Source organism: Nyctereutes procyonoides, unplaced genomic scaffold (assembly GCF_905146905.1).
Source record: "Nyctereutes procyonoides isolate TBG_1078 unplaced genomic scaffold, NYPRO_anot_genome, whole genome shotgun sequence".
In the NCBI taxonomy this organism is placed as follows: domain Eukaryota; kingdom Metazoa; phylum Chordata; class Mammalia; order Carnivora; family Canidae; genus Nyctereutes; species Nyctereutes procyonoides.
Genome location: NW_026575159.1, coordinates 8,157,896 through 8,185,812, shown reverse-complemented (window position 1 = coordinate 8,185,812; position 27,917 = coordinate 8,157,896). Strand labels below are relative to the sequence as shown.

The following is a 27,917-nucleotide window of genomic DNA, read 5'->3' as shown; positions in this document are numbered from 1 at the left end:
GATTTACTCCTAGGGATAGAATTTAGGCTGAAGTGTAATGAAGTATTGGAAGGTGGGGGCAGGTAGCAGTATTACCTTATAGGTTTCCTTTAAATGAACACAGAAGTCCAAGTTTGGGGAGACTGAGAGAGTAGTTACTTGGTTTCAATATTGCTTGAGGTAGTGAGTGACTTTTAACACTGCAGCATTGCACAAGCCAGGGACAGTATCCAAAATTATCATTACCATAGTGCAAAGAAGACAGTAAAGCAGAAGACTAAAATATCAAAGTGTATGAATGCTAAATTGAATTTTCCTCGCATTTGGCATAGACTTGGTTTTGCTGATACTATCTTTGGAAAGGAATGGTATTAATTTTGTAAGGACAATGAAATAGATGAGCAGTACATATAAAAAGACCATGGCGTTCTTTTTTCTTTTGAAGAAAAGTTTTGAGATAAGTTAAAATATTTTAAGATATCTGGAAAAAAAAAACCTATCAATATATTTTAGATTCATAAACAATATATTTTCAAAACAAGGCAATTAACCATCACCTTAAATTGTATGAACATATATATAATTTCTATAAGTTTATAGTAAGTGGCTTAATGCTATTGCTTTTGTTTCCAACTTAAGATGACATATAGAATATTTAAGAAAGAAAGAATAACTGATGGTACAAAGGAGAGATATTACTGAATCTAAAATCAGGTAGATAGGGACACCTCGGTGGCTTAGTTGGTTAAGTGTCTGCCTTCTGCTCAGGTCATGATCTCAAGGTCCTGGGATGGAGTCCTTCATCCGGTGCCTTGCTCAGTGGAGAGCCTTTTTCTCCCTCTGCCTGCCCCTCCCCCTGCATGTGTGTGTGCTCTTCCTCTCTTTCAAATATATAATTTTAAAAAAATAAAATAAAATAAAACCTTTAAATCAGGTAGAGAAATAGCCCTTACATAAGGAGACACAATTACTCTGTTTTTACAGTAAGGAAGGACAAGGGAATGAACATGAATAAGAAAAGAATAGGAATTTTGGAATTAGATTAAAAACAGGGGGATCCCTGGGTGGCGCAGCGGTTTAGGCGCCTGCCTTTGGCCCAGGGCGTGATCCTGGAGACCCAGGATCGAGTCCTGCATCGGGCTCCCGGTGCATGGAGCCTGCCTCTCCCTCTCCCTCTGCCTGTGTCTCTCCCTCTCTCTCTTTCTCTCTCTGTGTGGCTATCATAAATAAATAAAAATTTAAAAAAAGATTAAAAACAGGTTAACAGTGTAGAGCTTAAAATAATTTTCCCTTTTTTTCCTAATCTTTATTCTCAAAATATTCTACAACAATCCTAAATAACTTTGTATTTTTAAAAGAGAAAAAAATCATATTGTAAAAATTTCCTATTCCAGATCACAATTTGGTAAAAATAACCTGATTTTATAATGCACAATTAATCATTTTTGAAATTATTAATTTAAATACATTTAGAGAATAACAATTTTCAAAAATATTAAACAGATATTATAGAGGTCATTTTGATAATAGTTATTTTCTGCATGTTCAGTATTTTGATTTTTTTCTTCAGAAATGGTTTGCAGATGCTTTAATTTTTATGTCAATCTTCATGCCTGGGTAGTTTCTACTTACACAGTGATAATTTTGAAAATATACACCTGCTTTAGTGAGGTATTTATCTATGTGTCAGAAAATTCTCTGGACCTTTACATTAACCAAAAACAAATAAATAAATAAATAAACAAATAAATAAATAAATAACAAAACAAAACCCTTAAATACACATTCACTCTTAATACAAAGCTCTCAAGACTCTTTTGCCCCCTTATTTCATATATTCTTTTCTCTGACCCAATCACCATCATTGGGCCTTCCAAATCTCTGCATTTGTTCATATTTTATTTATATATAAATAAAGTTATATGAGTTCTCTTGGGTTAGAATAGGAAAATTACATATTTTGAAAAATTCAGGTATTTTTTCACTGACAGCTTTGATATTATAGTGTGTTTTTTAAAACACTATAATTTTCAAAAAGATGATAGTGCTTAAATGCAAGCCAATATAATCACGGTGGAGATTAACACTGTTTTTCCAGCTATGTCATTGTATATCATATGTTTGATGATTTCATACTTTGAAATTAAAAAATATTTATCATTTATTTTGGAATGTTCTATCAGATGGAGTAAGCTACCAAAGTGAAGGGTTTATGTAGCTGGTCAGGGCAGATGTCTCTTTAGTGGTGACAGAAATTACAGTGGATACAACTTATCTTTAGTATAACAATACTTTCACAGAAATACATATTTTTAATGAAACTCAGCTTTAATTTTTTTAAGTTTGACTTAAATATTAAAGCGGTCCATAAGCTAAAAAAACAGTGTATTTGTTGAAGATATCCATTTTCTAGGTTTTATTGGGCCTGTATTCTTCTGAAGAGTCTTCCTATTCCACTGATCTCTGCCCTTTCTGTGTTGTTTTATCGTTTAATATTTTCGGTCTAGAGTCTGTTAGATTGTAGCTGTGATCCAAAAAGGAAGTATTTGCAGATGCCCAGTAAAGATTCTTTCCTTCAATAGTGGGGAAGGAATTAACAAACTATTTCCATGATTGAGGGGGATAACTGAGTCTTCTGTATGTGAGTTACTGTGTACTTGATAAATGATATTTCATGACATGATCACAACAGATGAGGAAGCTGAGACTTTCAGGCATTTTTATCTTCTCAAAGCTGTAAATCTGAATAAGAGAAGAGTTGGGATCTGAAATTTCTCTCTGACTCTTTAGTTGAAACTATTGACCACAGCTCTAAACTACCTCCCCTGTTGTATTCACTAGAATTGTTACTTTGAATTTGTAGGAAAGTGGGTAGAAACTTCAATGCTCATCACTGGTCCTCTTTGGTATAGTAACAGAGCACTTATGTGTTTATTATTACAAAGTGCCTATCTCCAAGCTGTGTATTAGTTTGATGTAATCAGAAAAAACAAGCTCAAACAATTGCTACTTAAATAAGATTTCTTTCTTTCTTTTCGTAAGAAGAATCTGGTTAAACTAGAATATTATAATCAAATACAAATATAGCCATGAATAGAGTGACCTTGACGGAATTATTAATCATTAAGTGAGAAGATAGTCATTAAAATTACTTCCATGGACCAGGCACTATACTAAAACTTTTTTTTTTAATCTATCACTGGTTTCTAATCACTAACCTCTTGAGTGTAAGTCACTATCATATCATCTCCATAAGAGCAAGGATCACTGCAATAGTTTGCTAACCAAACGCTTTCTTTCACCTTTGCTCCCTTAAAGTTTATTCTTTACCTAGCAACCCATATGATTACTTTACAACATAACGTAGCAACGTCATTCCTTGACCTCATACTCTTACAAGAACTGCCCCTTTCTTTCAGAGTAAAAGTAAAAATCCTTACTATTGTCTACAAATTCATTAATGATCTAATCTCAAATCACCTCATTAACTAAATTTCATACACAGGTCTCCTTTATTTGCTTTACTCAGTTCACATTACTTTCTTCACTGTTTCTGGAACACGGAAAATGGGTCCATGGTGAGTGCATGTGGATTATAAACAATTTAATAACTTCCAGAGAGTATCCTACCCAAGAATAATTTGTCCAATTATAGAGATATGGTATCTCTGGAATAAATCATCTGAGATTATCTATCTGCATTATTAAAGATATATATTTTTTATTATACATATATACTAAAAATATTCAGTCTCTTTCTCTTTCTCATATATATATATATATATATATATATATATATATATATAATACATATCTATGCATACTTAATACATTGCTATATAGTGGGATATGTTTGACTGGTTGGCAAACAAGATAGCTAAGTTCCTGGAGATTTTTAAGTAGAATGAGAGGCACAATGAGTAGACAAATACATAATGCATCAGATAGTGTATAGGAAATAACATGAAAGAATCCTATGGATTAGAAGAATAATAGTCAAAGAGGATCTTACAAATAATTTCACGTGTGAAGGAAAAACAGAAGTGAGCTGTGAACTCATGGAGGAAGCATTTTCCAGACTAACAAAAGAGTAAATGCAAAGACCCTGAGGCAAGCACATGATTTATATTTTCGTGCCAGAGCAAGGAAGCTGGTGTAGCCAAAGTGTAGAGATTGAGGAAGAAAGTGGTAGGAAATGAGTTCGGAAAATTAGCATGGGCAAGCCATTGTCAGGGCACTGCCTTTGCTCTGAGTGAAATGGAGAAGCATTAGAAGATTCAACACAGATGAAAATCATAATTTGGGCAATCTTCTAAAATGAATGCTGCAGATGCTATTTAAGGATGGATTTCAGGGAGTCAAGAACAGAAACAGGAAAGCATCCACATGGCAAAAGGACTATTGGCAATAATATAAATGAGAAACTTTTGTGGCTTGGATCAAGGTGGTGACACTGTAGGGGTAAGAAATATTAGGTTCTTGATTTTGAAAGTCTTAATAACAGGATTTGCTCAAGGTGGATGTGGAAAGTAAAATAAAAAGATGAGGCAAGAATTATTCCCAACATTTTTGAACTTTTGAACTACATTTTGAACAACATTTTGAACTAGGATAGAGTTTTTATTGATTAGGAAGAGGAAGTAAGAAAGGGCAAAGATTGGCTGTTAGGTAACCTTGTGAGGCTGCTCAGGCTATAGAGCAGTCTAAATCAATCTTGGAATCATTAGGATCCCCCATTCAAGTTATCCTAATCATTTATTTCTTAATTGTATGGCCATTTAATTTATGAGAATTCATTGAGCTGTGTATTTTGTTTTGTACACTTTTCTGAGTGTGTTTTATATTTAAAAAGAACCACTTTTAAGTATTTGAGTGTAGGTTGACAGACAGTGTTACATTAGTTTCAGTATATAACATAGTGGTACAACTTCTCTAGTGTAGCCACCATCTGTCACCATACACTACTATTACAATTATTACTACTTATTCCTTATGTTGTGCCTTTTATTCTTGCATTTTATGCATCCCATAACTGGAACCATGTATCTCCCACTCCCCTACACCCATTTTGCCCATCCTCCTAATCATCTGTCCTCTGGAATCCATCAGTTTTTTGTATTTATAGGTCTCATTCTTTGTTTATTCATTTTTTATATTCCACATATGAGTGAAATCATGGTATTTGCCTTTCTCTGTCTGACTTATTTCACTTAGCCTAATACCCTGTAATTACATTCATGTTGTTGCAAATGGCACAGTCTCATCTTTTTTATGGCTGTGTAATATTTCATTGTATATATACCACAACTTCCTTATCTATTTGTTTATTATGGGCACCCAGGTTGCTTCTATAGCTTGGCCATTGTAAATTATGCTGCAATAATCATAGGGGTGCATATATATTTTTGAGTTAGTGTTTTTGTTTTGAGTAAATACTCCATGGAATTACTGGGTATGGTAATTCTATTTTTTAATTTCTTGAGGAAGCTCCCTCCTGTTTTCCATGGTGACTGTGCCAGGTCACATTCCTCCCTTTGTAAATGGAAATAATGAGAGAAAAAAAAGATGCCTCCAGAGGAGAGTAGATTCTAAAACCTACAGACTTTTTCCTACTTTAAACCTTTCTGTTCTTTGTCACATCTGGTTCAGATTTTTTGTCATCTTTAGCCTAAATAATATGTAGGCCAGCTTTTTCTATAATGGGTTAGATAGTCAGTATTTCATAGTTTGTAAGCCAGTCTCCATTGCAACTACTCAAGTCTGACACTGTAGCATGAAAACAGCCATATATAATATGTAAATGAAAGCATATTTGTGCTCAATAAAACTTTATTTTTTAAAAGATTTTATTTATTCATGAGAGACACACACAGAGAGAGGCAGAGATATAGGCAGAGGGAGAAGCAGGCTCCATGCAAGGAGCTCATGCAGTTCACATGTGGCACTGGGATGAGGTGGAGAAATTGGCCAGACTTATTGCTGGAAGGCTTTGTATGGTATATAAAGGAAATTGGATTTTATTTATTTTTTTCTGGTGAGTTGCTGTTCAAGGATTTTAAGAAAGAAAATGCATGGTCAGGTTTTTTCTTTTCTTTTCTTTTTTTTTTTCTTTCAGCAAGCATCCATGACCCTTAGAAATTAGTTTTAAAAAATGATCATTTAGTAACTTCCCTTTCAGTGGAAAGGGAAGCAAAATCCAAATTGTAGTAGGTTAAATAATAAATGATGGATGAATTTTATATGAAAAACAATCAACATAATTTTGCAGTCCTAAATATTTATTTATTGATCAGTTGATGTACAAATACTGATCCAAATAAATACACATAAAAATGCTTGCGAGAAAAATACATCAATGAATATAAGTGCTGAGACTCAAGTCAAGAAGATCACCTTTTGCTTCCTGTTTACCACCTACTTAGGGTTGGAGATTTAGTCAATTACTTCACCTTGGCTTCTACAACTAAGATAAATAAATTTGATGACAGTCTATGTAGCTCCTACCAACATCTGCATGTTACTGACTTACAAGAGATTCATATGCTTTTGAATTTTATTATATATTTGCACAAATTTTATATATATATATATATATATATATATATATATATATATATATATCCCAGTAGAAAGGTACTTTTTGCCACTATGGAACATTTTGACCTATTGAATATTACCAGTAGAAGTGGAAACTAATCATTATGTTACATTCTTCTAATCCTGTTTTTGTCCAATCCTGTTTGATCTTAGCCTTGGATCATCTGTGCAATTCTCTTGTGATGAAGATTACGTCCTACAGGGGGCTAAGAGCATCACCTGTCAACGGATAGCTGAGGTCTTTGCTGCTTGGAGTGACCACAGGCCTGTGTGTAAAGGTAAAGAAAAATCTTTAAAATCAAAATGCTCTCTTAACAACATTTTAATAGTGTGAACTTTAGTCTATTGAACGTAAATTTCAATTAAATCTTTGAGCTGTAATACAGTCTTTAAGGAAATACTTAACCCGTGTACATAGCAATATTGTTGAAAATCTCTGATGCGTGAACTGCTGTTAAGTTCCCAAAGAGTTCCCAACATACCAATAATAATATAAGCAGGCAATACAAGACAGTGATGACTTTGTTGGCACTTTTTAATGACAAATTACCCTGTGTAGGCACTGATAAGTCCTTATTTTTAACCATAATTTTATCTCTGTCTCAATGATTTGCCATTTTAATTGCTTATGTGTTCAATAGTAGCAATGTCGATGTCAGTGGAGGTGGAACACAGCTCTGTAGTCAGTTAATTTAAACTAAGACAAATCCATGAGTGCTCTCTGGCTTCCCATATTACCAGTAATTGCAGATAAGATTTACTCTGACCACCTTTCTACAAATTAAATATTTCCATATACATTAAGTAAAGCTCCTATTGTCTAAACTTTATTAAGCTATGTTTGAAAACACCTTGTCTTGGCTTACTGGCACTCTTAATTGCTTCTTTGTTGTTGTTATTTTTAATAATGGCATCTCTGCACATTTCATTCAGTGTCTTAGTACTCAGAATTTCATTAGCCCTTCTTCACCCTCAGGGAACATTTTCACTGATCAATACACTCTGTAGATTCCCCTCAGGTGTAATAAGGGTGTTATTTGGGGTATAGAGAAGAGACAGATTTGAGAGTTTACTGTAAAGGGAAAAAGACAAAGTATTTGACAACTGGCTGGATATGGAAACAGAAAGTGATAAAAAAGAATCAAAGATGATGTTCAAAGATGAGCCCATGAGATTAGAAAAATCTTAGGCTGTTAATAAGTATGAAGAAACTGAAAAATGGAATTGTATGGAAGATTATCCAGTTATTGCAACATTATCATCATTGGCCACACTCTTAGACCATCCTCTGTGGCAGGCAAAGGGCTAACCACTGAATATATTCTGTTTTATTTAATCCTGAAAACAAACTGATTGAGACATTATTATCCTCATTTTAGAAATGGAAAAATAAGGCATAAGGAGATACTCACTTTCCAAAGCTCAAATACTTGGAAAATGGCAAAATCCTTAAGACTTCATAGAATGGGAAGAAAAGTCAGATTTCAGAACATTAGTGAGAGAATAGAAAATGATAGAATGAAAGCAACATGTATATTTCACTCACTTGGCAATGGCAACCCAGAATAATAAGAGAGAATCCAGATGTTTCTCAGGTTTAAGTAAAACTTTTCTGTTAAAGGTAGATTAGATGTGTACTCATTACCTGTCTCATTTTCAAAGACTTACAAAATGACATATAGTGCAATAACATTCGAAATAAATAGTGAAATGGGAATAATAAAGGCAAAATAGTTACATGATCCTAAACAAAAGTTTACATAAAAGTTAGTAGACAACTTTTAAGAATGTTGGACTTAAATATGACAGCTGCTGAATAAACAGGGAAACCTGACCAGTTTACACAAAAAAACATGGTCTAAGAAATACGAGTATAAAAATGACACAGAAAAAACAAACTTTCTCCTGGCTTTGAGGTCTGAAATGCCTTGCATTTTTTTTTGTTTTTTTTGTTTGTTTGTTTTTGTTTTTATAAAGTAGAAACTCAATGATAGATATTGTGGGAGTAACTTTCATCAATGTTTCAGCAATGAATAGAACAATAAACTGTATTAGGTTGATTTTTTTATGATATCCTCACTCGAGACAAATTATAGTTATAAGGGACTACATAGTGAAAATCATGGTTTCAAATGGAGTGATCCAAGTACCCTTCTTCAATTTCTCGTAAATTAGATATGTGCACTTTTTGATGGCAAAAAAGAATGAAAAAATAGACAGTAGATTCAAGAAAAAAGATTAATGTTAATGCAAAAACAAAATCTCACACAAGAATAAAAGTTATGGCTAGATCATGAAATTTAAGGTCTACATAAAGTAAGATTGAGACTATAAACCATCTTTTTCCATTCAAGACTCTCATTTCAATAAAAAGAATGAATCATATTTATTATGATTATAAATTATAAAGGCAAAAATAATGTTAGAATATTTTGTTATGTTTTACAAACCCTATAGCACTAAGAGCAGCTCTGTACTGGCTTAAATCTCAAGAAATATTTGTTGAAAATCAATGAATGATTATTTTTCTTTGATTCCAAGATGCATGATAATATATATCTATATCTGTCTATCTACATGTAGTCATACATATTTGCTGGGAGGCATAATATGTGTGTGTTCAAGATTCATGCATTGATATTTTTTCATCTAAATTTTACATCTTTTCTGCAGATACTAATCATTTATACATAGCTTTATTCATTCCTTGCATGCAGGCATATGTGTGTATGGTTTATAAAGTGCATTTGGCTATTAGAAATTACTGGCTGTGGTGCTGGAAACAGTAATGGAAGGAACATGCTGAAATAGTAATTGAAGTTTTAAAATGACTATCCACACTGAGTCTGAACAAAGAATAGTTTTCATGTCTCATGGGTGCTTGGACAGAATAAATATGCTTTTTTCCAGACAGCAGCATAAATAGCAGTATCAGTGCACTACACCTTTGAGAGGTTATTAATATAGCTGCTGTCTATGTATTGCATGGTTGAGCAATCAAGAAATGGTGATTTTAAAGAGACTGAAAGTTCACACAAGTAGCAAATTATGAATTAAAAGAAAAAGAGCAATTTAGAAATTAATATTAATGGATTTTACACAAACTCAGACAATAATTTTTATTCCCTAAATGGGATACAAAAAAGAGATATTTGCCAGTTTACAGTTATAGATACAATTATTCTTTTGTTGCAAATGCAGTAGATATCCAAAAGCTGGAGTTTATGTAAATAAAAAGGCTTATGCACTAAAATAATATATAGAATGTTTATTTTAGATATTCATGATGTTCAAAGAACATTTTTTGAGAATTGATAATTTGTTGACTAGAAAGTATTAAAGATAGTTACTATGCATAGATTAGTCACAGATTTTGACTGATTTTCATTCAGTATTTATTTGGATGGTCCAAATAATCAGTTTTTATCTGTCACGGCACAAGGGCATGAACCACTCATGAGAATAATGTAAGGGGGTAACTAAGGAAAAATTATTTTAAAAGGCAAAAAAAAAAGTACTGGAAACAGGTGAAACTCAGGGAGCCATCTTTTAATTCCTTTATTCAATTAATTATTCAATTATTTGCATATGCAGTTATTAATATAATTACTTATTTTGGATTCCACAAACATTAATGAACATTGGTAGAGATGCCAAATCAATACTATGTGTGATACACAGTATATAGTGGTTTTAATTATTTTGTATTATTTATAAGCTATAAACATAAAACTAGGTTACACATAGCAGACTGTGTTGTTTACAACAGAGGTACAATTCTCTGCAAAATTCAGATGAGGAAGATAATTTCCATGTTTGGAGATGGTCAGACAGTGAGATGGAAGAGCAGAACTTGGAAATTGTTTTGGATTTCAACATGGGAAGTTGGAAAACATTCCAAATATAGAGGATATGTCAGGAGTGTAATCACAAAACGAATTGTTATATCTGGGGAACAAGGTGGGGGAGGATGGGCATTCCAGTTTAGTTAGGTATATGAAAGAATACAAAGTGAGCTAAGTTTAGAAGGGTTATGTTATATAACTCCTTTAAGTTTTTTTTTTTTTTTTGAAGCATCCTAAAACCTTCATTCCTGTCATCATTATCCTATAATATATATACTACAATTGACTCATATCTTTTTCTTTGGACTATAGTTTATCATACATATTACTGGCAGGCTAATTGCCATCAAAATCTCACATTTGTTGTGTCCCAGTAAAGTTCAAAGGCCCTGTTTTATTTCTCAACTTCATACTGTGAGCCAGTATAATGAGACAGTCAAGAATATGAACTCAGACTATGCCAATTCAAATCTTAGATCTTCTACTTAAGTAATATACCCCTTCATAATTATCAGATTTCTTATCTATAAGGAAGACTTCCAATACATGAGGACCTACTCCACAGGGAGTTAAGAATTTGCATGAGGATACAATGAAGTAATCCATATAAAAGTGCCAAGTATATGGTTGCTGAAGCAGAAATCCTTAATGGATAGAAGTGGTAATGGTTGGTGTGCCGATGCTAATAGTTAACTCATGATATTCCAAAATCACCCATGATTTGTTTCCATCCAGTTATTTCTTTAACTCTCACCAGAAGTTTATCCCAGCATCTCAATACTGAACATCACTGTCCTAATTTTCATACATGTGTGACTTGTCCTGAATGAAAACATACCTGTTAAGCATATTCTGCTCACCTTTCAAAGTCCTACTCACCCTTTGCCTCCTTCAAAACTTCTTTTCTTTTTCAATTATCATTTACTGTGCCTTCTTTAACCTTAATTCACATTTACTATCTTGACCACACAATTTAACATTAATTCCTTTCTCTTTGGCATCGACTCCTCACCATTTTATGAGCAATAGACTTGCTCCTTCAACCAAAACCACCTCAGAAAGAATGAAATAACACTTCTGAAGTGCTTGAATTTTCATTGGATCTCTTTTGAATATTGGAAGAGGAGGACAGTTACCAATATGGGTTATCCATCTATTACCTTTGATTTTTTTTATTACCTTTGATTTTAAATCGAAGAAGGACCATAATGAGATTCTATTTCTTTCTTCATATACAAAAGGAAAAAATCGGGTATTACAATTTATTCAATAGCTAATTGCTCTGACCAAACCTAAGGGCCATGACCATCATGAACGAATATTTATTAAGGGCCTTGGATATCTTACAGTTTTCTTTTTTAATTTTTTTTAAAAATTTTTATTTATTTATGATAGTCACACAGAGAGAGAGAGTGAGAGAGGCAGAGACACAGGCAGAGGGAGATGCATGCTCCATGTACCGGGAGCCCGACGTGGGACTCGATCCCAGGTCTCCAGGATCGCGCCCTGGGCCAAAGGCAGGCACTAAACCGCTGCACCACCCAGGGATCCTGATCTTACAGTTTTCAAATTTCTGTCACATATGTTCCAGGTTCCTATTTGAATTTTATTCTTCTTCACAGTGTTTAGTCCAATGACTATTATATTTTTGTGCATATGATAGTTGCTAAATAAACATTTTGAACAAATATTGTGGGGAGACATGATTATAACAAACAGTTTAAAAAGATAGTAATGTGCTGATTATAACCAGAAAAAGTTGTCCTGATGGAAGGCTTCCTGTTATGTAAAAGCAATTAGAAAATTTTGCCCAAGAGCAAACCAAAACCTGCTGAAATTTATCAACCAGAAACACATATAGCAGGTGTTTGTCTTTAGCTGTTATTAATGCCTTCTTAGTTTCATGGAATAATGTTACAGATGAGATGATGCATAATAAGGGTGATATTAGCAATTAATAGAGTGACATATGGTGAAGAAGATAGACAGATGGTTTAGTCATGGATATTTATCATACACTCATGTTTCTTGATGGTCTTTTTATCCTAAAAATAATAGTTTGAAATTTATTATATAATTTTGATAAGCAAATGCATTTTACTGAGCTCTTACAATGAATATATTTTAATGATAAGATGTCATTTAAATGTTATGTGATGCAGATGATAGTGATGAATTTATGTATATCATTTAAAATTCAAAGCTACCCAAACAATTAGAAATTTTGCATTTCAATAGTGCCCTTCCAAATATTATTCAGAAATACATTCTACACATCTTGCCTACCTCACAAATTTATTAGGAAAATATGCAAATGGTTAGCAAATAAATGATTCTGTTTTGCTATATAGTGGGGGAGGAGGCAGGTGGTCTCCATAGTTATCATAGTTTCTATTACCACTCTCCCATTTCCTAGGTATATGACCTTGCTTGTCTTATGTAACATTTCCTGGGCTTTCATTTGCTTTTTTTGGTGATTACTATGGACTACTTCTAGTTGTAAACTCTAAATATTCTTAAGTACAATTACTGATTTTCTAAATTTAGAACATGTTAAGGTTATTCCTACTTAAATGTTTGATTTGGTCCACTCTGGCAGGTATAATACAAATACCATAAATTGAATGGCTTTTAAACAACAAACATTTATTTCACAGTTCTGGAGATGGTGAAGTCTCAGATGGTGTCTGCTCAGTACCATCTTCCTTAGTGTAGCCTTCAAACTGTAACCTTACATGTTGGAAAGGGGAGGAATCTCTCTTGGATCTGTTTTATAACATCACTAATCCCATTGATGAAGGCTGTGCCCTTTCCAACTAATCATCTCCCAGAGTCTCTTCCTCCTAATATGGTCACATTGAGGTCAGGATTCAACATATAAATTATTTTGGGGGGACACAAATATTTGGTCTATAGCAGTGTTCCCTTTTACTTTTGCTGGCCAAGTGTCTGTCTCAGTTCCTAGCACGAAGCAGATGATGGTGATGATGATGATGATGATGATGATAAAGAAGAAGAAGAAGAAGAAGAAGAAGAAGAAGAAGAAGAAGACGATGAAGAAGGAGAAGAAGAAATCTGATAAACTATTGCTAACAGAATATTACTGTGCTTTATTGTATTATGTTTTAGGCAGCAGCTTAAATAAACAAATGTTGTTTTTACTTAGTGATAGAACTGCAGTTACCAGTCATTGAATTGTTTCAAAGTAGTTTAGAATCTGTGGATCTTTTATATTTCATTTACTATTAAAAATGTAATTTTATTTTAAGTTAAAGGATTATTTATGTTCATACATTTCCATCCTATTAACTGTACTTGTATAACATGTCCATTTTAAATAATGTATCCTTAGAAAAATAAGGTCGATTACAATGTGATTCTTGATCTTGGTATTCTAAGGGCTATAGTTTTGAGAGTTTTTGAATGGAAAATAAATATATTATTAAAAATAAGGACAAAAGATAAGAACAATTTTAGGTAAGTTGGGAGAGAAAGTAAACAGGAAACATCTCTTTCATTTTTAGCACACATAATTTTAAAGTCCTGAGTATTTGAAACTTAATGGAATGAAAGGGACTATGCAAGGAACAAGACACAAATGACTAAGGAAATAATAACCTAATAAACAATGAATGTTTTAGCTGAAAAACCAAGGAAAACCCCAAAATGTGTTATTTTTATGCAAGGATGAACAAATTGTAAACTAGTGAAGTGAGCATAGGGAATTCAAAATTTACAGGAGAAACTACTTATGTGAAAGGGAATTTCAAAGAATTGTTAAAGTGAAATGATTTTTTGAGTTTTTTACAGTAAATCTGTAAGATTCCTCCAAATATCCCTCTAATATAGAAAGCCTATTTCCTTTTTGTTGACAGGATGTGCTATGATCACAAAGTACCTGGAAGATCTGTGATGACTTACTACCCTTTCCACTAATTTTGATCATATAAAAAGCGAAAGAAGTAAAAATGGCGGAGTGAGGGACTCCCTTACTAAGCTCCTCTATAGCGCAAACTAACTTCTGCTTTAAAATAGCAGGATAACTACTTTTGGACAGGAGAATTTGTAGATAAAATTATCATTGTATGATCACTAGGATGTCTGACACTTTTTATATGCACTCAAAATAGAGAATTGCACCATGCAAAGTAAAAGATACAATGCGAAACAAAAAATGTGCAGACCTTGGAAAGACATAGACACCAAATAGGGAACAAGAAGCATAGGCAAAATACACAGAGGTAGGATTGATGAAGAGGGGAAATTTTTCAATATTTAAATTGAGTTTATTTGAAATTTAAAGAATCCTGGATGTTACTCTTGTTATGAACATACAGAATTTATCACATTTTGGCAAACCTTTCCTTGTATTAAGGCATAACCTATGTTCTACTGTTTAGCTAGTCTGACAGTAAATTTTCTGGATCTAAGTTTATAGCAACAGCATCCCCAACAACTAGCCATGCCTGACACATGGCAGACACCCTCCCAGATACTTGATTGAATGAATGTTTTGTTTTTCACTCTGCTAGACACAACGTAAGAAGCACAGAATAGAATTGAACAAATCATGCCCTTGAGGAATTTACAGTCTCTTTGAAAACAGTACATTCAAAAGAAACAACCAGAAAACATCCCTAAAGCAAAGAGCTGTGGTTGCACAGACGATGTTTATATCATAAAGACAATTCAAAACAAAGAAAGGACAGAAGACAAAAAAGAATGTTAACCCTTGGGAAATAAATTCCATAGACCATGAATATATCACCTAGTCACTTTCTCTTCCAGCTGAACATGACTGTATTATTTCTTCATTTTCAAAGTCATTCATTTTTTGACAACATTGATATTTGAGTGCTAAATATTTATTAGATAAAAGGAGAAAATGAGTTAGAAATTATCTTTCTGTCAAGATTGGTGCTCTAGTGGGAAAGACACAACAGTAATGTGTGTCACCGTGCATCACAGTAACAGACATTACAGATAATAGACACTGTGCTTTACATTATTTGAGGGTAAACAACCACTCTGCTTAGAAAAGTCCAGAAAATTGGGACGTCTGGGTGGCTCAGTGGTTGAGCATCTGCCTTCAGCTCAAGGCATGATCCTGGGATCCGATATTGGGTCCCACATCTGGCTTCTTGCAGAGAGCCTGCTTCTCCCTCTGCCTGTGTCTCTGCCTCTGTGTGTGTGTGTGTGTCTCATGAATAAATAAATAAAATATTTTTTTAAATTTTCATTTTAAAAAACTGAATAGGGATTTAAGAAGGAAAGGCAGGCAGACAGACCTGTAGACAGAAAACTATACATAAAGCTGCAGGGTTATGGAAAAGACCTATACTAGAAAGAAAGCAAGACACTGATAAATGAAATATGGAAAAGCATAAGTTTATTGAATGTGAGAAAAATGTAGATATATTGGTTAAATGGATCTTATTTTGAAGGGTTCTATATGCCAATGACAAGGTAAATATTGGGTTTTGGGTGCATAAACAAGGAGAGTTTTTTGCTTTTATTATTTTTCTAAAAGTTTACTTATTAATTTAATGCATTGAACAAGTATTTATTCAGTGATAATTATGTTCCACTCAGACACTGGGGTAAGTGCTAGGGATGAAAAGAAAACTAAGGCAAAATCTCTACTTGTAATGAATCTACTCACAATGGTGAGGGGCAAGAGAAGATCCCAAAGTTAATACACAATTACAATAATTTATCATAAACTAGAATGCTAGAATATGTGAAAAGTGTTGTGGGGTTGACAGAGAAGGTTTCCAACAGGAGGAAGAAGCTGAGCTGAATCTTGAAGATGTAGTAAACGAGGCTAAGGAAATGGTGGTGGTTATGAAGGGTACATCAGATAGAGGGGACTACTATGGGAAAAGGCATAAAATATTAGGGCACACTGTGTTATAGAAAGTGGAATATGAATGGAGGCAAGGTGTCCAGTTTGACTTTTGATTGTGTCAGTGATAAGAGAAATGCAGAGAACGGGTTAGAAGAGAAGCAGATTTGAGTGGATATCAATATAGAAGTTATAAAAGGAGGAAGTTTGAGACTGTGACAGAGACTAAAAAAGAAGTAGCTGGAAGCAGAGATAGATAACAGAACAGAATGGTGTTGTAACACCCCAGTGAGGAGATATTGTATAAATTAAGTGTGCTCAACATTGTTAAATGCTGCAAAGTTATGGAGAAAAATAAGGACTCATTGAGTTCAACAGCCAAGAAGATACCAAGTGACCTTGGTAAAACCATTTTCATCGGAATTGTTGATGTGGAAGATACATGGTTATAGTTGGGGAGTAATGAGGTGAGAAAATTGAGGCTTGAAGTGAAAAGCAGAAACTTAACTGTGAAGCAAAGGCAAGAGCTAGGTTAGTAGAGTGGAGCATGCAATTAGGGAAAGGCTGTTTTGAAGATATGAGAGGTTTAAATAATGAGGACATGGCTCCGGTGTGTATGAGAGGTTGAAGATACGGGTGAGATCTGGGCCAATTGGAAGATACTGTTCCTGAATGTGAAGGGTCTGGCATTCAGAATAGGAGAGATTGAATTGAGCTTAGATGGGAGTTCACCCACCCTCTCCTCCCAGCAGAGAGACTGTGAGGAAGGAATCAATGAAGGTACATATAATTTTACAGAAGAAATCATTCTCAAATGGAGCTCTTCTTCTTCACCCATTTTTTGTCTGTAAAGTAGATGAAGTTATCTAAGGAAAGGAAGAAATCCAGAAGTTCTGTGATTAAGTAGGATGGAACTGAAGAGGAAATTGATAGAAATAGAGAGAGCTGGGAAAAGGGGGAGGATCACCATGCAGTCAGCCTCTGAGAAACAGGATCATATCCTGAGGGTCTCATTTAACCCCGTGGTCCTCATCCTTGCTGCACACTACAATCACCTGGAGAGCTTTAGAAAGAAAAACCCATGCCCGGGGCCCCAACCCACATCAATTAAATGAAAGTCTCTAGAGGATTAGATAATTCAGTTCCTTTATCCCCTCTGAGGTAAATTGATCAATTTGACTGCATTGAGGATTCAAAGCATAGCTTGAAATGATACTCTGTTTTTGTAGGGAGTAAATATACTCCTTCCCAAGGAGTAATATACTCACTGGCAGGCTGTTTGGAACATTTAGTTACACATATCATATTCCTGTTCTATAGAGTGGCAAAGTCGAAGTTTGATGCATTCAGGTCACCAGGGAAAAGCAGCAGCTCATCAATTCCTCTCCTTACTGGACACATCTAGATATGAGAGCAATATAAATTTGCATGTTAAATGTCAAAGATGGATTCATTTTCATACTTATCATGTATTACCAGCTGGAAATGGCACTGATTTACTTTTGAGATAAATATTTCTTGGGAAGAAATGAAATGGGGTCACAACTGAATGAGTTGCACCTCATTTGCACTCCTGCCGTCCGTTTCAGACAGCTTTAGCTTATTTATTCCAAGGAAACAAGGCAAGGCACATGTAGGTTTGTAGCATGGAAATAATTTTGAGAAGAAAATTAAATAACACTGATTTTATGAAATATGAATTATTTTTAAAGTTTGTCATGAGTGCCAACATTTCAACACGTAGATTACCTTTGTACCTCCTTTCCTTGTTGTCCATTGATTATACAATTCATGCAGCACTTGCTATACTGGCTTATTAAATGTATTTTATTTAAAAAATACTTATTTCAAAATTTACATTTCTATTATATAATTGGGGTCAATATTTATGACTTTCTTGCTGAGTGCTATTTCACTACTCATATTTCTCACACAAGTTAAAAAGACATCTTGGATGATTTCATGAAATTCTAAGCCTATTTATGTATTTATTTATTTTTTAAAGATTTTATTTATGTATGTATTTATTTATTTTTATATTTATTTATTTGTTTATTTATTTATTTATTTATTTATTCATTCATCCATCCATCCATCCATTCATTCATGAGAGACACAGAGAGAGGAAGAGACGTACACAGAGGGAGAAGCAGGCTCCCTGCAGGGGATCCTGATTCAGGACTCCATTCCAGGAACTGGGATCATGCCCTGAGCCAAAGTCAGACTGCTCAACTGCTGAGCCATCAAGGCATCCCTATTTATTTATTAAAGATTTTATTTATTTATTCATGAGAGACACAGAGAAAGAGGTAGAGGCATTGGCAGAAGCAGGTTCCCTCCGGTGAACTTGATGCAAGACTTGATCCTATTACCCCAGATTATGCCCTGAACAGAAAGCTGAAACTCAACCACTCAGCCACCCAGGCATCCCTGTTCTAATCCTATTTAAAGTTAATGAAAGTCCAGGGCACCTGGGTGGCTCAGTCAGTTAAGCATCCAACTCTTGATTTCAGCTAAGGTCTCAGGGTCATGACCTCAGGGTTGTTAGATGGAGCCCCTAGTTGGACTCCATACTGGGCATGGATCCTGCTTAAGATTCTCTATTCCCTATCCCTCAGCCCCTCCCCACCCTCATTAAATACATATATACGTACATACATACACACATACATACATACATAAATACATAAATAAATGAAGTTAAAAGTTCACGGTCATTTTATTGGTCTTGGATAAGCTTCTCTTTCAACTTTTGAAGGATAAATATTTATGTTTAACAGGGACTGCCGTTATATACTTATTCTGAAAATAAATACCTTGAGTGTTATGACATTGTTACCTTTTAATAACCATTAACATATCTCACATCTCCCTCCATAATTCCACCAAATTCCAAGAGAAAAAGGAAAGGCAACAGAATAGTTAGATATCAAAAACAGAAGTCAAAAGAAATGAGAAGCATTTTAATGCTTTTCTAGATCTGCTTCCTCATAGATCAAATGTGGCTTTCTATAAGATGATTAGGAGTGCCTTCTGAAAACCTTCCCATTTACCATTGTTTACATTTCTTTTGTTCTTTTCTGCATGAAGTTTCTTTCAGAATGGCATTTTTTCTTTCAAATGTGGTATTTTCCTACCTATTTAGAGTAATTTACAAATAAAATTAAATCATAAAGACTATGTTGTTAAAAAATGTTTTGTGAGGTCTTCACAAAAGGACTCCAGTTTTTTTTTTCCATTTTCATAACCATAAAATAAAGCAGCATTCATTCTGAGCTATGAACACCAAAGGCCACATTTGACTTTTTCTTTTCTTGTTCTTTTAATTATTTCATCTGTTAGGAAGCAATGACAGGGCTGGCTGATGTGAATATGATGTACCCCATGTCTCCAGCCCCCGGTTAAGCTTAACTGCTTGGTAAAGTTAAAACCTGGGAGGAATAGGAGTAGCTTATTTTAGAAATTATAATCACTAAAGAAGGAAATAGTGGAGATTATCAGTATATTTATAATGAAAAACACCAATTTCAAGCAAATTGTAAGAGAGATATTGAAATTTACTTACAAACCTGTAAAGATACTACAGCTCAGTAGTATTTTCTGGAGCTGAGGACTGGAGTCAAAAAAGAATAAATGTAGGGAAGGACATCTAGGGACACTGAAGTGGCAATACAGAGACAGGGCAGAGGAGGTCTGATTTTAAAAAGACAAGTGCAGATCATGGATAGATGGGCATATGACCAGCATTGAATGTTGAATATTTAATATTTGTAAGAACCCTGCCAGGCTGTCTAAAGCCAAGAAGGGTTAGAAATATGAAATATGCTAAAAAATAATTAAACAAAATGATTTTATTTATATGAAATAAGGAAAGCAATTATACATATAATTATATATAATTATTATAATGTAGGCTAGTATCTAAAGTTATCTTTGAATATTAATAATAAGCACATAGAAAAGGTTTCAGACAAACCAATGATTTGTTATGTTAAACTACAGAACTTGTCAGAATTTTTAATATTCCAGGTTTTTATCTTTAAAAGTAGAAATGTGGTGTCTAACATGGGCTTTCAGAAAATACTGATCTGGGCTACACATTTTGGAAGATGCTGGTTTGGGGTGTGTAATTGCAATCATTCCCTAATTGTTCTTGCCTCTTGCTTCTCTTTTATCACATTTGCTCCACATAGAACTACTAGAGTACTCTGATTTAAATAATAATACTAAATAAAAACAAAACACTGTCAATATGTCTCCCATTCTGCAAATAATCCACTATTAACTGTTCAAAATTTCTTAACGTGGTATTTTGGCACTTCCAACTATTGCCCCCGAACTTCTTTTCAACTTTATTTCTTGCTCCAGAAAGCTAAATATCACTATACCCTATATTACCTCCTAATATGTCCCTTTAGTGAAAAGAAAATGCTTGGATTCAAGAACCACCTCCTCCTCCATTGTGTATTTATGGTGATAATATATATCAGTATCTTTAATTTCCTCTCTCTCAGAGGAATTTGGCTGACCATATATATTATCTATCATGCAATAATTTTGCCTTTTGTAGGTGAAAGTATATCAAATAAATTGCTTGAGAAAACACACCTCTTAAGTGCTAGGAACCAGGATTCAAATTTCGATGTGTAAGATTTCAAAGTTCATTTTTTCACTCTCCACAGAGTTAAAGAACCCAAAACAGAGAAGTACAAAATATACAACCCATGGACATGATGAATATCAGTAAAACTTTCCAAAGGTTCACATAGCTTTGGTTCTTATGAAGTTTCTTGAGAAAAAGATCGACTCCCAGTTTCAGCTTATATAAGACTTTTAGCCTCATTAGGTAGGATTATTTTTTATTTATTTATTTTATTTATTTATTTATTTATTTATTTATTTATTTTACTGTACTATCTAAATCCTGACTCAACTGTGTCTGTGGATTTTGTTCAAATAATTTTCCTGAATTAACTTCTCCCTTTCCTGGTTCATTTCCCCTGAGTTGTCCCTTAGAAAAATCCCCTCCCCCTTCTTCTTAAAACTAAGGGTCTTCCCAAATTTCAAATTTTATTTATTTGATGGGTAGACATTCATACTTTCATCATTTATTTTCTTATAGTAAAACATTATGGTACACGTTGGCATACCTAATTACACTTCAAAAATTTACCCCAGAAAGCTTGCAGTTATTGTTAATGTATGCAATGACTAGTTTTTAAAGTCACTGAGTCATGTGGGACTCAATCCCAGAACTCCAGGATCACAACTTGAGCCAATGGCAGACGCTCAACCACTGAGCCACCCAGATGCCCCAGAGGTTTTTTTAAATGTAGTTTAGAGTCCTCAGATATTGTGGAGGCTTGATTTTATTAAAGAATGGGAAGATGTGTGTGAGTTGTTCTCTTTGTGTGTGTGTGAGTTGTTCTTTTTTATAAAGCTTCTGGTATATGGTGATATGAATAGTCATTCTTTTACCAGCCTTATGTGCCTCATAGGGATGTCTGAGGAATGTATCAAGCATTATGAAAGGTCTGAAGTTTTACCATACTTTCAAATTTACAAGTTAGCTTATCATATTTTTATGGACGCTAACAGAAATCAAAAGACCCCTAGGTCAGGAACAACTCACAACAGGAGTAGAAGGCAGATCATCACCATTCTTGACAATTCCCTGAGTCCCAGTTTCTTGAAAACCAAATGATTGCTGCTCATGTAATAAGTTGCATAATGAGAAAGGAACCCTGAGAATTGGGAATCCAAATCTTTTATAATGGGCAGTATGCATGCCTATTTCTTTGCTCTGGTGGGAGACACTATCTCTGTCTTCCAAGACTGTAAGTAAACTTGTCCTTTGCTCTGGAAGGAGATACTGTCTCTGTCTTCCAAGGCTGTTCAATATACAAACAACCTTAAAAAGATACTCCAGAACAAAAGCTGTTAGTGCCTTTGCTTGCAAGATGTGTGCAATTATGATGGACCCATGGAGAATTGCCTCCTGACAATATCTACCTCTCATTTCTCTATCTTGGCTTCTGGCACATTTTCCCATGAGAGTTCCCATTAGTCAGATGCTGATTAATCTGAATGCCAGAGGCTGGAAACAAATCTATTCAATTTTCATCATACAGCATTTAATTAAGATTATTATCAACAGGACTCCAAACTACAGAATAAGGCCAATCACTGGGGACCCAAACCCAACTAGCATAACAAATTACATCAACCATCAGTGTCCACATTAGAAAATCAAGTGGCTTTTTCCTTTCATTTCTGTATTGATATTTGCACTTGTCCCAAGGCATTAATCCAGGTACTGTGAGATGCATTAACAATTGCCTTGTCCCACAAGGTAGAAGTCTAGGGCAATCCTACCATCTCTAACAACTCTAGCCAGAAATTGAGGCTGATGTGACTAACTTTCAGAACTAGGGTAGTGTCATTGGTCATTTCAGCTAAGGCCAGTAGCTTCCCCCAAGTAACTAGGGTAACCTCAAATGGTGAGATCTCCATATATTGGATAATATTGTTACATGATCCATTGGTGGTGTTTTCCTTAAGCTCTTGAATGTCTCTGATTAATACCTCAGAAGCAGATATCACCATATTTTGGAAGGGGAGGCTGGTTAATATATGCCTTCCCCCAGAGAAAGAGTCCCTAGGGCATATCTTATGCCTCTATAAGGTATCTGTTGTTTATATTGCTGCCCCCACCTCCAAGGAGGACTTGCATCAGTCAGGAGGCCCCAGTTGATAGTACTTTCAAAATACTTCCAGACGGTTGGTAGAAACAGCTTTCTTTTTTTTTTTTTTTTTTTAATAAATTAATTTTTATTGGTGTTCAATTTACCAACATACAGAGTAACACCCAGTGCTCATCCCGTCAAGTGTCCCCCTCCGTGCCCGTCACCCATTCACCCCCACCCCCCTCCCTCCTCCCCTTCCACCACCCCTAGTTCATTTCCCAGAGTTAGAAGTCTTTATGTTCTGTGTCCCTTTCTGATATCTCCCACACATTTCTTCTCCCTTCCCTTATATTCCCCTTCACTAATTATTCATATTCCCCAAATGAGTGAGAACATACACTGTTTGTCCTTCTCCGATTGACTTACTTCACTCAGCATAATACCCTCCAGTTCCATCCACGTTGAAGCAAATGGTGGGTATTTGTTGTTTCTAATGGCTGAGTAATATTCCATTGTATACATAAACCACATCTTCTTTATCCATTCATCTTTCGATGGGCACCGAGGCTCCTTCCACAGTTTGGCTATTGTGGACATGGCTGCTAGAAACATCGGGGTGCAGGTGCCCCGGCGTTTCATTGCATCTGAATCTTCGGGGTAAATCCCTAACAGTGCAATTGCTGGGTCGTAGGGCAGGTCTATTTTTAATTCTTTGAGGAACCTCCACACAGTTTTCCAGAGTGGCTGCACCAGTTCACATTCCCACCAACAGTGTAAGAGGGTTCCCTTTTCTCCGCATCCTCTCCAACATTTGTTGTTTCCTGCCTTATTAATTTTCCCCATTCTCACTGGTGTGAGGTGGTATCTCATTGTGGTTTTGATTTGTATTTCCCTGATGGCAAGTGATGCAGAGCATTTTCTCATGTGCATGTTGGCCATGGCTATGTCTTCCTCTGTGAGATTTCTCTTCATGTCTTTTGCCCATTTCATGATTGGATTGTTTGTTTCTTTGGTGTTGAGTTTAATAAGTTCTTTATAGATTTTGGAAACTAGCCCTTTATCTGATATGTTATTTGCAAATATCTTCTCCCATTCTGTAGGTTGTCTTTGAGTTTTGTTGACTGTATCCTTTGCTGTGCAAAAGCTTCTTATCTTGATGAAGTCCCAATAGTTCATTTTTGCTTTTGTTTCTTTTGTTTTCGTGGATGTATCTTGCAAGAAGTTACTGTGGCCAAGTTCAAAAAGGGTGTTGCCTGTGTTCTCCTCTAGGATTTTGATGGAGTCTTGTCTCACATTTAAATCTTTCATCCATTTTGAGTTTATCTTTGTGTATGGTGCAAGAGAGTGGTCTAGTTTCATTCTTCTGCATGTGGATGACCAATTTTCCCAGCACCATTTATTGAAGAGACTGTCTTTCTTCCAGTGGATCGTCTTTCCTCCTTTGTCGAATATTAGTTGACCATAAAGTTCAGGGTCCATTTCTGGATTCTCTATTCTGTTCCATTGGTCTATGTGTCTGTTTTTGTGCCAGTACCACACTGTCTTGATGACCACAGCTTTGTAGTACAACCTGAAATCTGGCATTGTGATGCCCCCAGCTATGGTTTTCTTTTTTAAAATTCCCCTGGCTATTCGGGGTCTTTTCTGATTCCACACAAATCTTAAAATAATTTGTTCTAAGTCTCTGAAAAAAGTCCATGGTATTTTGATAGGGATTGCATTGAACGTGTAAATTGCCCTGGGTAGCATTGCCATTTTCACAATATTAATTCTGCCAATCCATGAGCATGGAATATTTTTCCATCTCTTTGTGTCTTCCTCAATTTCTTTCAGAAGTGTTCTATAGTTTTTAGGGTATAGATCCTTTACCTCTTTGGTTAGGTTTATTCCTAGGTATCTTATGCTTTTGGGTGCAATTGTAAATGGGATTGACTCCTTAATTTCTCTTTCTTCAGTCTCATTGTTAGTGTATAGGAATGCCATTGATTTCTGGGCATTGATTTTGTATCCTGCCACGCTACCAAATTGCTGTATGACTTCTAGCAATCTTGGGGTGGAGGCTTTTGGGTTTTCTATGTAGAGTATCATGTCATCGGCGAAGAGGGAGAGCTGGGTGGCTCAGCGGTTTAGCGCCTGCCTTCAGAAACAGCTTTCATAGTTAAGTTCAAATGATTGAGTTTGGTCCTGGTTTTGGAAGGACTCTGTATCTTGTTGTCTGTGCCATCAGAAGGTTGACATTTGTCCACTCCATGGAATGACAAAGTAAAAACTATAAGAATGGGGATGGGAAAATATCTCAAGGTAGGAATATGTGTTTTAAGTGGAAGTTGTAGAAATTGAGATTATCCCCTGCTATTTCCATAGACTTCTTATTAAATTTAGGGACAGTCATGGTGAAACCATTATAAACTTGGTCCAGAGATAAAAAATCTATCAGTAAGTTAAATTTATGGACTCCACAGTTTGGAAATGCTTTTCTAAGGTATTTTCCTTAAAAAAAAAAAAGGGTCCAGAGGTGATTCTGAGAAACAAAGATCATTAATGTCCCTCCCTCCATCATACTGCTCTTTCCCTTTATGCCAGATGTTATTCCCCCTTCACCATCAAAAAATCAGTGTGTCTTATTCACTTTTTCTCCAATCATCAAATATTTTTATATGGACATTTCATCCAAATATATAAAAGAGGAATTAGGGCATTTTTATAAAACTTACAGAGATCCAATATGTCCCCAAATTTGGTCCATGTGGGCTTCTGTAAAGGGGCTCAGTGATCAATGTGTACTTAACCAAGTGATCACTATCCTTATAATCCAAGATTATGTCAGTACAATGAAAAAATTCCAGGTCACTGAAGCAGTTAAGTCTGAATTCCCTAAGAGATTTTTTTTTCCCCAGACTGCAAAAACAAGCAAAGGTATAAAAACCAAGCAGGAATGTAATTACTGTTAGGGAAAGAAAGACAAAGCATGCCATACAGGAATGGTCAAGATAGAATCTTAAATTTGCAAAATAGATCTGTATATACCCTAGCCCTTTTATCATTACCCAGAAAGTAAATAAGAAACAATGAATCTCTTCTGGAGATAGTCTTGTTCAGTGACCAAACTGTCTACAAAGGCTTGTAGACCAGAAGGGGATGAGGTAGAGTTAGAGATTTTTGAAGTCCATTTTTTAAAAGGTTATATTTATTTATTCACGAGAGACATAGAGAGAGAGTCAGAGACACAGATATAGGAAGAAGCAGGCTCCTCTCAGGGATCCCAATGTGGGACTCAATCCCCAGACTGGGATTACGCCCTGAGCTGAACTCAAGGCAGACGCTCAACCACTGAGCCACCCAGACATCCCTTTTAAGTCCATTTTTATAAAGTCCATTCTAACTCAGTAATTCCAATGCTTGAGGATGGCAGAGAACATGAAAAGGCCATTAAATGCTTTTACTACTGGCCCATTTTTGAGTGGATTTTGTGATAATAGTTCAACCACTTTCAGACTAAAAATAATTCTGAAAGCCAAAAACATGGCAAATTTTATTCAAGGCTCCCCTAGTATGGTTTTGGATTATGAGACTGGATCAGCAACACTGTAAGGTGAACAAGTGTCAACCACTGATGAGGCACTAAAGCACCACTGATAACTCTGAGTGGAGGTCACAGGTCAGATGTAGTCAATCTACCAGAAGCAGGCAGAAATATGACTTATGCAATGTGACTTCCCTTTCTGCAAGACAAATGGGACAGCTTTTGTCAGAAATCACAAGTCTTGGCTGTGATGATCTTTTTTTGCACCAGAAACAGAGTCCTTTATTTTGTGTCCAGTTTATAATAGTATATGTATTGCCATGTCCAGTAAGATGATTCATCTGGGAAGTGATGGTAGCAATTTAGGTAGTACAAACTTGACCAGCAGCTTGGTTCCAGTAGGTCTTATCAGAGAAAAGGTCCTTAATGGATATCTGCATTCATTATTCCAATGGTTTAGGGATCCCTGGGTGGCGCAGCAGTTTGGCGCCTGCCTTTGGCCCAGGGTGCGATCCTGGAGACCTGGGATCGAATCCCACGTCGGGCTCCCGGTGCATGGAGCCCTGCTTCTCCCTCTGCCTGTGTCTCTGTCTCTCTCTCTCTCTCTCTCTCTCTCTCTCTGTGACTATCATAAATAAAAAAAATTAAAAAAAATTCCAATGGTTCAATTATCATCTACAATTGTTTTCAAAGCTCACAGCCCCAGAAAGGTGTCCATTACTGATCTGTAGTTTTCCAAGTGGCAGACTAAATATCTAAGATATTTATGACAATCTAAGTCAGTAAATGTATAAGGCTCATCAGGGGAGTATTGACCATAGCTTTGAAAATGGCCTTGAGTTCTCATGGAGTAGAGTGACCATGTCCATTTTGTGTTTCATAAGGCAAAAGTTAAGTTTGAACATCTATAGCACATCAGCAGGGTAGTATCATTGAGATAGTCTCATATTTTTAGGGCAATCTCTGCATTAATGGTATCCTAAATGAGAGGTTTGCCTCAGACTGTGGAGATAGAGGATAAATTTTTCCCCAAAAGAAAAAGAAAAAAAAAAACTGTCTTCTTTTCCTATAAAACTGAAATGTCTTTAATCCAAGCAGGATGCATTCTTGAAATGCCATTTCCATTTGACAAGCAAGGCTTATGGGCCATCCTCACCTTGTTAATCAATGAATACAAGTTGATCCACCCAAAATGGGAATATCAAGCTGGAGAGTCACTATAACTCCATGGGCCAGACATTCAGATTTGACAAGAACCCAATATAAAAAAAAAAAAATTTGAAAAGGAATGTACCTGGTACTCTTGCTATTGACAATGGCATCCTTTTGCTAGAGACTTCAATTAGTTATACACACTTACAACTCAAAAGAGTCATTAAAATTGCAGGGATAAAAGATAATAGTACTTTTCTACATGATGGTCTTCCCAACTGGGAGAATTC

The 27,917-nt window shown here is 35.2% G+C and overlaps 1 protein-coding gene across 3 annotated transcripts in view; it reads left to right on the top strand.

The window, feature by feature from the left end:
* The window catches only part of CSMD3 (CUB and Sushi multiple domains 3), a 1,184,516-nt gene that overhangs the window by 531,681 nt on the left and 624,918 nt on the right, over positions 1-27,917 (top strand). For all 3 annotated transcript variants that reach the window (XM_055314112.1, XM_055314111.1, XM_055314109.1), the window contains one exon: positions 6,730-6,854. In XM_055314112.1, coding sequence (XP_055170087.1) covers positions 6,730-6,854 — 125 coding nt within the window. The remainder of the gene's footprint in view (positions 1-6,729; positions 6,855-27,917) is intronic.